General features: G+C 40.4%; 1 protein-coding gene across 1 annotated transcript; it reads right to left on the reverse strand.

The window, feature by feature from the left end:
• Window positions 1–800: 800 nt before the first annotated feature.
• On the reverse strand, window positions 801–11,587 carry ddx17 (DEAD-box helicase 17). Its single transcript, XM_015393358.1, has 13 exons — window positions 11,266–11,587; window positions 8,140–8,302; window positions 7,956–8,052; window positions 7,599–7,732; window positions 7,344–7,409; window positions 7,094–7,235; window positions 6,860–7,020; window positions 6,580–6,752; window positions 6,380–6,490; window positions 6,208–6,269; window positions 4,291–4,350; window positions 2,132–2,365; window positions 801–1,787 (listed from the first exon to the last, which is right to left on the reverse strand). Exons 1-13 carry the CDS (start codon window positions 11,322–11,324, stop codon window positions 1,294–1,296), a joined length of 1,956 nt encoding a protein of 651 aa, XP_015248844.1. The 5' UTR covers window positions 11,325–11,587; the 3' UTR covers window positions 801–1,293.
• Window positions 11,588–11,769: the final 182 nt, after the last annotated feature.

The following is an 11,769-nucleotide window of genomic DNA, read 5'->3' on the forward strand; positions in this document are numbered from 1 at the left end:
AAAATGCAACCTAAATCCATTATTTTTATTTAAATGGAAAAGAAAGCCTTGCTGCAATTGTAGCTACCTTTTGAAATCCCTTCAAAATAATGTAAACTGAGCAGTATATTAATCTATACTTTTGTAAATTGATCCAAGTTTCTTGAAACCAATGCGTATCAATCCACAAACCTCATGAGATGCTCAGTACTTCTAGCCACCGAACAAGCTGAATGGTTTTATATTTACGATGCCAACGCACGCAGTGATGACAGAAACTTCAGCAGGGGTTACTGGGTCATTCCAGTTTCAGATTACCATCAAAAACATAAATGTGTGGGTTGGTTGGTGTCATGCTGCGGGCCTGCCTCTACAACCTGTGAAATAAAGTATAAATGAGACCTAAATACAAAAAAATATAAATGTACCACATCAGTTTGCTGCTAAGCGTTTAGTGCAGCTAATGCCACTGGATGAAGTGATTTAAAGCATCAGCATCTTGAGGGCAGAAGATTAGTATGCTTTTATAACTGATATATGTCAAAGGATTGTTGTGATGCCATGGGGGTTTTATAGTTTCTCTAGAATTGGGAGAGGCCAGTTGAGTTGTTTTATTTTTTCATTCAAAGATCAAGTTAAATCGTGGACTTTTTAGATAATTATGGGAATCTCCATAAACAAAACCTTCTAAAATTAAAAAGGGAAAATGTTTCTAGACTGGAAATAAAAAAAACATCTTACTATTGCTGCAACCAAAGTACTTTACGTGTGAAAGAGATCAAATAATTGACTTATTTTAGAAAAATTCACAAAACAAGACAAATTTTTATTTCTTTTATTTAAGAAAAACACTGTATAAAGATAATGGATAATGGACAGAAAAAAAAGCAAATAATTTTTAGTTAAAGTTGATTGAAACGCTACTTGACTTCTGAGTCTACACAAAGGGAAAATAAAGCATGCATGTATCTAACTAATGCAATAGTTAAAGGTCGTTACTGAAATAAGTGATAAGGACATAAAAGCAAAGATCAAGGAGGTGTTCGGAATGTGACTGCATCCTCGAACTGCATTAAATCAGTTCCTTTCTTCTAATCTAAGCTTTACTGGAATAACTAAGTTTGGCTAGAAATGGGAAAAAAAAAAAAACCTTATTCCTCCACCACAATACCTGGTTGCTTTTCACTGGCTACTTCAAATTTTAAACATAAAAGCCCTAACCTCCTTGGATATACAATAACACTGCTTACACAACAGTAAAAACAGAGATACAAACACATGGTTGAACAAGTTCCCTCGGTACGTCCACTTTAACTATTTTCGAGGGGGTTGCTGGCCAGGGGGAGGAGGGGGAGCAGAGGGAAAAGGAGGGTATGGCGGCTGCCCCATAAAGCCCATGAGTGGCGGCTGTGGAGGCGGGGGAAACTGCTGCGCCATCAGTGGCTGTGGGGCCCCCGATGGAGGCGGAGGAGGAGGGCCCTGGACGAACTGGCCCTGTGGCTGGTTGGGTATATCCTGACCGCCGCCGGGCAGGCCTCCTCCGCCACGAGAGTTGTAGCCCCCACCGTTGTTGTTGTAGTTCTGGTACTGATCGGAGCCGGAGTTGTAGTTGTTCCTGTGATCTCGGTTTCTGTCTCTGTAGGAGGACGCTGAGGATTGGTCGTCGTCGCGGTTGTTGCGGCCATCGCGGTTAAAGCCCCCGCGGCTATCTTTGCCGCCTCCACCAGAGCGCATGCGCCGATCACACTCGTCTTGGTACATTAGGTTAGGGTTGTTGGAGCTGCCGCCACGGTAACGCATTCTGCCACCTGAATGTGAAAAAACAAAACAAAATAAAATTATGATTTGGTGCTTAAATTAACATTTACCAATGAGGCTTTTTGCAGTAATAAAATGTATTAGTGACTACACTTAGAGGCAGAGACTGGAGGAAGGGAGTCAGTTATTTAGACAGAACTAATCCAGCTAATGAGCTTTTTTTTGGTTGCTCTTTTTTGGTTGCCCCCTCCAACCAGAAAAGAAAAATTTAAACTCACAACTTAAGTCAAAATATATATTGTTTCTTATTAATGTAGAATTCAAATCAAACAATCAGATGTGTAAACACACTTCTTACTGGCACAGTAAATAAAAAGAAAACAGGTCCTCCTACCGCCTCCACCTCCACGGCCCGAGTCCACGAGTTGAAGCAGTTTTGGATTTATGGCCTGCCGGGCTTCCTCCAGAACCCGGACCAGGTCTCTGGCCTGTCGCAGGTTTCCTGGGGTGAAGAAGGTGTAGGCTGTGCCCTTATTGGTACTGCGGGCCGTACGGCCAATACGGTGGACATAATCCTCAGAGGAGCTGGGATAGTCATAGTTGATGACGAATTTTACATCTTCCACATCTTTGGGATAGACACCACAATATATTAGTATTTTAACAACTCAAAAAAAGGGGAAATAGCCTTTTAGTTGACAGGAAGTGATGCGTTTAACTCAACTTTAATACAGCCAAGGGCTTTATGCATAAGAACGACTGCAATGGTATGAATGCAATGCGATTTCAGCTTCAAGTAGAAAGATTTGGACAAATGAGAGCCACTTACCTGCTTTATCAGACACTGAGCAACAATCCACAGATTCATTTCAGCAAAACATTTTCACTATTCAGCATAGTGTGCTCACTTGATTTACAATGAGCATAGAGATGTAAAGAAGTAGTTTTAGACCTCTGTGGTTTTCAGAGGAATCACTGTTAGCGGCAAAAATGTGGAAGGTAAAAAAGTCTGTTTCTCATTACAGAAGACGTGGGGCTCTGACAGCACTGCTGATCTATTAGTCTCCCATCTCCCCTCCATCACGAGAGGGAAGCCATTTGAGCATCTATTACACAGCAATGATAGTGTTTTACTTCTTTAAATACAGGCACAAAGGCAGAACCTGACTGTAGGGTGAGCTCGTGAAGAGTTAGGATAAAGGGGTGTTGCGGTACTTACCCCCTGCAAGTTGTTTTTACAAAGGTTGTCAGTTCCCCCTGATCAGTCCTGGTTCAAAGGGAAGGGCTGAGGGAGAGGGAGACTGGATTCCTCCCTCACCTTCTGCTCACTCCAGCAACGTCAGACGGGAGCAGAACCGTTAAACCCCAAAGGACACCCCCACGCACACCCAAAGGCTGGTTCTGTTGCTCTCTCGTCGCATTGCGGGAACCCTCCTCAGACCTTGGCCAGGACTGGATCCAGACGAGCCCGTCTAATTCTCTCTCCCCTGTCTGTCTGCTTTTTGGAGCGACGGGCAGACATACAGGAACCTCAGGATGCTCCCAAGGAAGGCTCGTCGGATTTGCAAACTGACATTAATGGAAGTGGGGGGAGGGGCCTCTCTCTTTTTTCTTTTTTTTAACTCAGGAGAGTACTAGGGGGCTTTGATCCCACTAAAGCTCACAAAGTTTTTTATAATGTGACTGAGGGGGGCAGAGACAGCAGCACAGACTGTTACAGCTGCCGTATGCTGCCAAACCCTGAGAGGAGAAGAGGGGAGAAGAAAACAAGAATAAAGTCATCGAAATTTGGCAACGTTACAAAACTTAACTTATCCCCCCTTCTCAGAATATCAACCTGTTTTCTCTTTCCTACGTTTTAAAAACTTCTCTAAGCTCTGAACGTCCTGCACATACAACTCTCCTGAAGTGAACACTGAAAACTATTGAAGCAGAGAAGATGTGAAACATAAGCAGCATCCAATAGTTTATACTGACAACACATTAGGAGACATAAGAAAAGGTGCGCAGGGAGTTGTGGCCCACACACCCCTCCTTTCAGGCAGCGTGCCAAAGAGCCCCGCATGAAGGAAGCTTGGTAACTGCGGTAACAAGAAACAGACTATGAACCTGCTTGGTCGAAAGGCTTGAAGCCTGCAGCACTGCGTGCATCAGCCTATAGAACACTACCAGGTTAAATATGTGCTAATTCATTCATATTTGGACTCATTCTGCTTTTATCTTATGTTCATTTCATATACCTGGCTGACAGCTGGATGTTCACTTGTACAATTTCGGAAAGAAAAGAAAAACTCCAGGCACTGACATTATACCTTACAGATAGATTAAAATATGGTTTTAGGACAGAAATGACTTCCCATGCCTGCTTGGCTTACAAGAGTCCTTTTACGAGCTGATACTTACCACCTGCTTAACTCAAATCAGTGCATTAACTTTCTTTAGGGTTGACTAATACACATGTTATACATTATCATTTGAAGAACAAATTAAATGAGAGAGACAGACACTCAGAACTGCGATCCAAAGAGGTAAACAATGTGTTCACAGACATACCCAGACCCCGAGAGGCAACATCAGTTGCAATCAGGATGGGGGCCTTGCCGCTCCTGAACTCTGCAGAGGGAAATAAAATGAAAATATGTCAACTGAGAGAATAAAAAAAACCCCAAAAAAACAGTAAAAGCATCAACTAAATAGAAGTGAGGAAACATCTCCATTAAAGAATACGTTCAACGGTTTATTGTGGTTGGAGTTGGGCGGTACAGACTATGAAGGATTGAGACTTTTTATCGTTAAGTAAGAATGAATGAATACTTTATAACAGGTCAACCATTTGTGAACTTGGGATGTTTGGTTTTTCTGCTACTAACTGATAAGCACTAAAGCAGGGGTGCCCAAGTCCAGTCCTCAAGAGCTACCATCCTGTAACTTTTATATGCATCTCTTCTCTAGCATACCTGAATCTAAAGCCTCAATCCCCCCATTTAGCTCATCAGAGGCATGGTAACGATCCACTCATTTGATTCAGGTGTGTTAAAAATGGTTGCATTAAATACTTGCAGGATAGTAGCTCTTGAGGACTGGACTTGAGCACCCCTGCACTAAAGGATGATGCTGCTCAGATACAAAGGACTCATGTAAAAACTAATTTATATTGAGAGTTCATCCATTTTCTCATGTCCATAGAATACCTCTGAGTCCTTCTTAGCTGTGCAACAGGTGTCCCGAAGAAGCTTATTTTAAATAATTATATATTTTTAAGGGCAGTTTTGCGATTATGGGGTCATGATTGCTTTGGGATGCAGCCATACAGTGATCCAAGAAAGAATGTCAAAGTCGTAGGGAAGCAGCTGTTTCAACGGTTGCGGTTCTGAATTCACCCGAGTGGTGCCCAACTTTACACAAGTGAATAAAGGGGATGTGATTGGTTGTTTATCAAGGAGGCGGGATTGTTGTGGTGGAAGGTTCGCGAGCATGTTTGGTTGTGGTGGGTGTCTCGGAAGCATCTTGCTAACCAGTTAGCAACTTAGTACTAGTAGGTTCCCATTGGGAAGTTACACACGGACCAAGTAGCACTTGGAAACAACACTGTCATGGACTGCTATGGACAGTGGAAACATGCGAGAGGGGGAGAGGTTTGTGTCGGAGGTCGTGGATGAGTCTCCTCCGTCATACACTTTTATTTAGAGGAGGAGAGTGGGGATGAAGTTATTGTGGAAGAGGACCCCAGGGCAGCAGAAGCTTAGTTTGGAGTAGAGGGCTTACAGCCGTACATGTTTGAGCCCTTGCCTCGCAACGCTGCCAGTTCTGTTAGCTCAACGCCCGCCGAAGACACAGACGTCCATCCCCGTGAACACTGGGATGTAACTCAATGGTAAAGTAAATTATTCTTATTTCAATTGTTGCATATATTAGCTGCGACATATGAATCAAGATGCTATGACCAAAATTTTTTTATTGATATATGATTGGCCGAATTTAGGTGTACTGGCTGACATATAACTAACTTGCCTGCATAGGATAACGAAAAACCCACACAGATTTTAAGACAAGATTTTTTTTTAAATAGAAATTTTCTAACTTTTGGGACAATATGGCCTGATAAAGAGTACATTTATATACATGTTTAAGCCAGAATGCTTTGAAATTTAAATATGACTTCTGAACAACTTTAAGAAGGACAAATGAGGTAATGCAATATAGGGAATATAATGGACGATGCGACTGATGGAAAGATGGATGAGTAGACGAAAAGGATAAGGCAAAAGGGCTCAAACCAGAAGCATTAATCTACACTGGATTTCTGTTTTCATGTATATTTAGAAAAAAAAATAAACTTCAGTTTATACTTTCACAGAATTTTCTAGACTCTGTGGGAAACCAACTAATTTGTTCATCTGAAGACTCTGGTCTGAAATGGCGACTCTAGGCCTCAAAGAGTCATAGCACTGTTGGGAGATGTATTCTTACCAGTGAGTACCCAGTCTCGCTCTGGCTGGCTCTTGTCTCCATGGATACACATGGCTGGCCACCTAGGTACGGAAGCCATATTGAATCAGCGGCTAAAAACACATGCTGAGCGCTCTCCATCACCTGACTACAGAGTCATTTCAAAAGAGCCACAGAAATAAATCCTCCTTACCCATCACGCCTCATCCTCCGTGTGAGATCATCACATCGTTTTTTGGTCTCCACAAAGATGATGGTTTTGTTCTCCTTCTCAGCCATGATCTCCTCCATCAGCTGAATAAGTCTGAACACAGAGAAAGAATATCAGCGGATTGACGTGGCTCAGTTCAGATCCAATAACAATAAAGAGATCAGCCATTGCATCTTTCTTACTTGTTGTCCTTTTCATTCTCCATGCAGACGTCCACTATCTGAAGAATGTTGTGGTTGGCACTGAGCTCCAGAGCGCCGATATTAATCTGGATGTATTCCCGTAAGAAGTCCTCTGCAAGCTGTCGAACTTCTTTCGGCCATGTCGCACTCCACATCAGGGTCTGTCTGTCAGGCTGAAAGAGATAGTACGCAACTTGTTTATATGAATTAGAAACAGTGCTTCAACATTCGCATGTCAATGGTCATTTTTCAACAACATAACCATCCAGGCTTAGCTTACTCTGATCTGTTCAACAATCTTGCGAATCTGTGGCTCAAAGCCCATATCCAACATGCGGTCGGCCTCATCCAACACCAAATAGGTGCAGCGACGCAGGTTGGTCTTCCCCGCCTCCAGGAAGTCAATGAGGCGACCGGGAGTGGCAATGCAGATCTCAACGCCTAGAGCCAGATATGATCACCATGAAAGAAGGGATAAAGATACACCACCTTCAACACAGCCCACCATACCTACCTCTCTCAAGGTCTCGAATCTGTGGTCCCTTGGGTGCTCCACCATAAACGCAGGTGCTCTTGATCCGGGAGGTCTTGCCATAATCGTAGGCAACCTGCTGAACCTGCTGGGCCAGCTCTCTGGTTGGAGCAAGGACCAGGCACTGAGAACAGGAGAACAAGAATAAAGAGGGAATCAAAAATAGGATCACGGTGCTCTGAAACCTTCAAGTTTAACTCTCTATTCTTAGGTTATGCCAATTTGCACTCACTATGGGTCCATCCCCTCTCTCCAGATAGGGCTGATGGTTAATATGTACAATAGCAGGAAGGAGATACTGCAAGGAAAAAAAAACACAGGCAATACATGGTTAGAATATCTTCTTTAAAAACATATGATTCACCACCTCTTACTGAATTACTGTGTATTTTGCCTATGTCTGAATATTACATAAATATTTCCAATCATTTGGGACCAAATTACAGTTCACAATAGTTTGAATAAGCTATTGGAGAGAAATCCTTACAGCCAGTGTCTTTCCAGAACCAGTCTGTGCAATTCCCACCATGTCCTTCCCACTCAAGGCCACAGGAAAACCTTGGGATTGGATTGCTGTGGGCTCCTTGAAGTTCTGCTGCATCAGCACATCTATAACATACTCTGTAAGGCAAAGACAGGAAACACTTTAACTCAAACCTTTCATGGTTAAACTCAAATTGTGTTTTACATTTGTTTTTAGGTCAATTGCATTTTGACGGATATTTAAAATGTAGAAAATAATAGGAAGTATTCTAGAATAATAGCAAAATTATTTGTATTGAATTAGAAAGTCAGAAACAATTTTAATTATGTAAAAAAAAAAAAAAAAAAAAAGATAACTTACGAGGAAACTGAGCATGGTGAAAAGCCGTCACAGGTTTTGGACAACCAGAGCCTCTGATGGTGATCTCCTTCTTCCTACGGAACTCCTCCACATCGAACTGATGAGACAAAACAGGAAATTCAAAAAATACATGTCACAGATATTTATTTTTAGAACTACGGAGTGTGGAGGAATAAAAACCTACTTGACTCATGCGCTGTACTTCTGGGTGTTCGGTGTAGAAATTTTTCTCGAATTTCGGCAGCTCGTCGAGGTTCCACCTCTTTTTGCGGAGTCGCTCACCAGGATTTCCAAACTTCATGGGCGGGGGTCCACCACGGCCGCCCATGCCCCCTCCAAACCGTGGCCTAAAAGAGCGCCACCGACAGGTTAAGAGGGATCAGGATTCAAGCTAATGCCTGCACAAATGAAATCTATCCGACTCATTGATGTTCTTAAGTTGATTCTCCAATGCTGTAAGTAAGCAAATGAAGTCTGTAACCCTCAATGACCTAGTAGTGAAATTAGAATTTATCATCAATCAGTGACCAAACTTTGACTGGATTTTATCCTATACTCAACTTTTTTTTTTTAACTTAATTGCAAAATATATGGATATATTTTTACAGTTTTCTTATAATTACTGCTCTAACTGGTTTGTTCTTTCAGGTAAAGGCATGTTTTAGAGTCTCTATACTCCAGTTAACCATTAATCACAAAATTACTTGATGATTAAATCAATAATCAATTAATCACAATTAATCTGATTGTTTCATCCCTAATCAGATTTGAGATACCTGAGATGTAGCATAAGTTATGCTTCTAATAGGTTTTCATATAGCACTTGGGCCCACATCAAATTCTTTTGAGAAGAAAATACAATTTAAATCAAATGTACAAAAGGAAAATCGGAAACTTCACCTACTCTCTGCATCCTTCTTTCCACAAGAAGCTCTAACAACTAAGTGGTCACAGAAGTTACCTAAATCTAACACATTCTACACTTTTTGGGTACAAACAGCAAAATAAATAAAAAAACAGACATATTTGAATATAATCTTATACCGTTGAAAAAAATAAAGCAACAACAAAATGAACAGATTTCACTGTATTTTTAGCAAAAAATGTAGACTAGCTTTACCTGTTGAATCATAAACTGACTTTAAGAAAATGAACTGCTTATAGGTGATTAAGGTTGATGAGACTTAGTCCAAAAATAACACATTGTGGAATATAAACTGGAAAACTTTGTCTCGTTGTCATGAGGGAAAATTCATTGTTAATGGATGCTGAAAATGCTGAAAAATATTAAATCCAGGATCCTCAAGTATTAGAATGTGTTAACAAGCTGCCAAAGCATCAAATTCATCACGTGACATATTCATATTTCTTTCTATACTCTTGAGCTGATGCACTTTTTAGAATATCACTCAATGCTCATAGCCACAACATTGTCATCAAATGTATCTATTTCTTTAATAATACAGCCACAGATCATCGAAAATGGAAAAAAATGAAATAATAGATTTTTCTAAAAAATATAATAAATTAATAATTATTTCATATATTTTGACAGGTCCACAATATAGATATACATATTTATACAGCTGCAACTAATATATTTGCTGATCAATTCATCTGTTGATTATTTTGTCAATTAATCAAATAATAATTGGATAGTTAAATGTTACTTAAGGAAGATTTTTATGGAATCAAATCAGGTGAAACTAAAAAAAAATCTGCTTCTGGATAGAGCACATTGACCGAAGAAAACACTTTATCATCTTAAATGCTAAAAAGTTTTTTTGTGTGTATAATTTCTGCTCTAAGTGGGTTGCTCTAAAGCTAAATGAATGTTTTAGTCTCTATATACTACAGATAACAATTACTAAATTAGTTGAAAATGATTTAATTATTTATTAAATTATTTGATTCTTTGTTTCAGCTCTACATATTTACTTTTGTTGTAATGCCAAGTTCAATAAGATAGGATACTGCACTCTAGTATTATTGGGTTTAAGTCATAAGAGATGGAGTTCAGCGGTTCCCAGATACTATAGTTGCTCCATCAAAGAGCTGAGAAATGAATTCCTCTAAACATTAAAATGTTTACATTTCAAGCAAACCCCCTTAAAAAGAAGCAATATAATGGAGATTTATTTAAGCTGTTGAACTATGGCGCCCGCTTAAGGACGCAAAAGAGTTCGGAAGCCACACAAATGTTTCCATTTCCTGTACAGTTGGTTCAGTGGTCTTGGTGTCACTTTCTTCTTCTTTTTATTTTATGGCAGATTGAAACCTTGACTTTTAGCCGTATACCGCCACCTATTGTATCAGAGCCTGACTTGTGATTACTTACCATACATAAACCCTAAGTCCTACAATATGCTCCTAAGACAACACAGCCTGACTCAATTAAATCTTTAAGATTCAATTTCCTTTCTGTGATCTTAGTCATCCCTTTAATCACATCCTGTCTCCTTTATATCTTTTATTGATCTCACATTGGAGAAACAACCGATCCCCTCGGGGAGCAGTGAGCTGCCATTGTGGGGCGCCCGGGGAGCAATCAGGGGTTAAAGGTCTTGCTCAGGAACCCAGAGTGGCAGTTTCCAAGCTCTATGCCCTAACCACTAGGCCCCCCACTCCCCTTACTAGAAATTTACATACTAGATATTCATGTGTTTTACCTCGATGTGTTACTTGCCATGTACATCTAAATAAAATGTCTAAACTACCTCCCAGCATGCAGATAAATTCTGGAGAACACTAGAGGACTGGAGTTTATCACCACTGGATGTTTGCTCTAACTAGCAAACAGCACCGACCGGGCGAGTGCGCCACCTACTGGCCTGGAGGAGTGAAGCTTGTGCATATATAATTGCTTAATCACATTTTTTTTAAGAATGTTTACCAAAATCAAGCACCATTTTACTGCAGGCACACGCGTCGTGCAATAATTTGCATTTAAGTGCTAACTTCCTAATCGAACATACAATCAAAGTTTTACAGGCAGACAACAAGGTAAACATGGTCCCGCCCACTATTACTATTAGGCCACAATCCCGTTTAGTTAAAAAAAATACTTTGATAGCATTTGAGGTAATTTCTGTTTTGTTTGTTTTTTAGATTCAAACTATATCTGTATTTTTGTCGTTTGTACAGTTGTTTTGTGATTATTTTGAATTTTAAACGAATCGCCTTTGCAGCGTTAGCATTAGCTTTTGTCGAGCTGCTTCAATCCAGTCACGTAGTCAGTAAACTATGAGGCCCAGGCATATGTGAACGCTAACTTTATTATTTATTCACTGCTGAATCTAACACAACATACCTGTCACGTCCACGATCTCTGTCTCTATCCCTGTCTCCATACGAGGAACCCCCCCTCATTGCAAATACAATTGTTAGCTAAATTAGTAGCTAAGTGGCTAGCAGCGCTCGGCTCGATGACAACACGGGAAAAGCTATGCTACAGTTAGCCCGTACAAAACAATGTTTAGAGTTTAAAGCTAATAACTGGAGTAAAATGATACAACAATAAGTTTAATTAAATTATCGAGAAACCAATGCAAGCTTTAACTTGCAGGTCGCCTTGTTTGTTTCCTCGCAGATAAGGACAACGACCCTAGCCTCTGCTAGTAAAACTACGTAGCGGTGTTTCAAAACAAACGTCAGTCCTTACGCAATGTAACTAACTGATGATGGAGAATGCCCTGTCGTGAAAACGGTGGCGCTGTCGTAAACTCTCAGTGAACTTCTTCTACGACTCGGGTGTAGCAAACGAGCTTTTGTGCATTAAAAAAAAAACAATAATTGTATTCGCTTTTAAAGTTTA

Source organism: Cyprinodon variegatus, unplaced genomic scaffold (genome assembly GCF_000732505.1).
Source record: "Cyprinodon variegatus isolate N-32 unplaced genomic scaffold, C_variegatus-1.0 Scaffold638, whole genome shotgun sequence".
Lineage (NCBI taxonomy): Eukaryota > Metazoa > Chordata > Actinopteri > Cyprinodontiformes > Cyprinodontidae > Cyprinodon > Cyprinodon variegatus.

Coding starts and splice junctions, on each gene's coding strand:
- ddx17 (XM_015393358.1), bottom strand. CDS start 11,324: ATGAGGGGGGGTTCCTCGTATGGAGACAGGGATAGAGACAGAGATCGT. Junction 7,236..7,343: donor AGAGAGGGGATGGACCCATA/GTGAGTGCAAAT, acceptor TCCTGTTCTCAG/TGCCTGGTCCTTGCTCCAAC. Junction 6,491..6,579: donor GAGAATGAAAAGGACAACAA/GTAAGAAAGATG, acceptor CTCTGTGTTCAG/ACTTATTCAGCTGATGGAGG.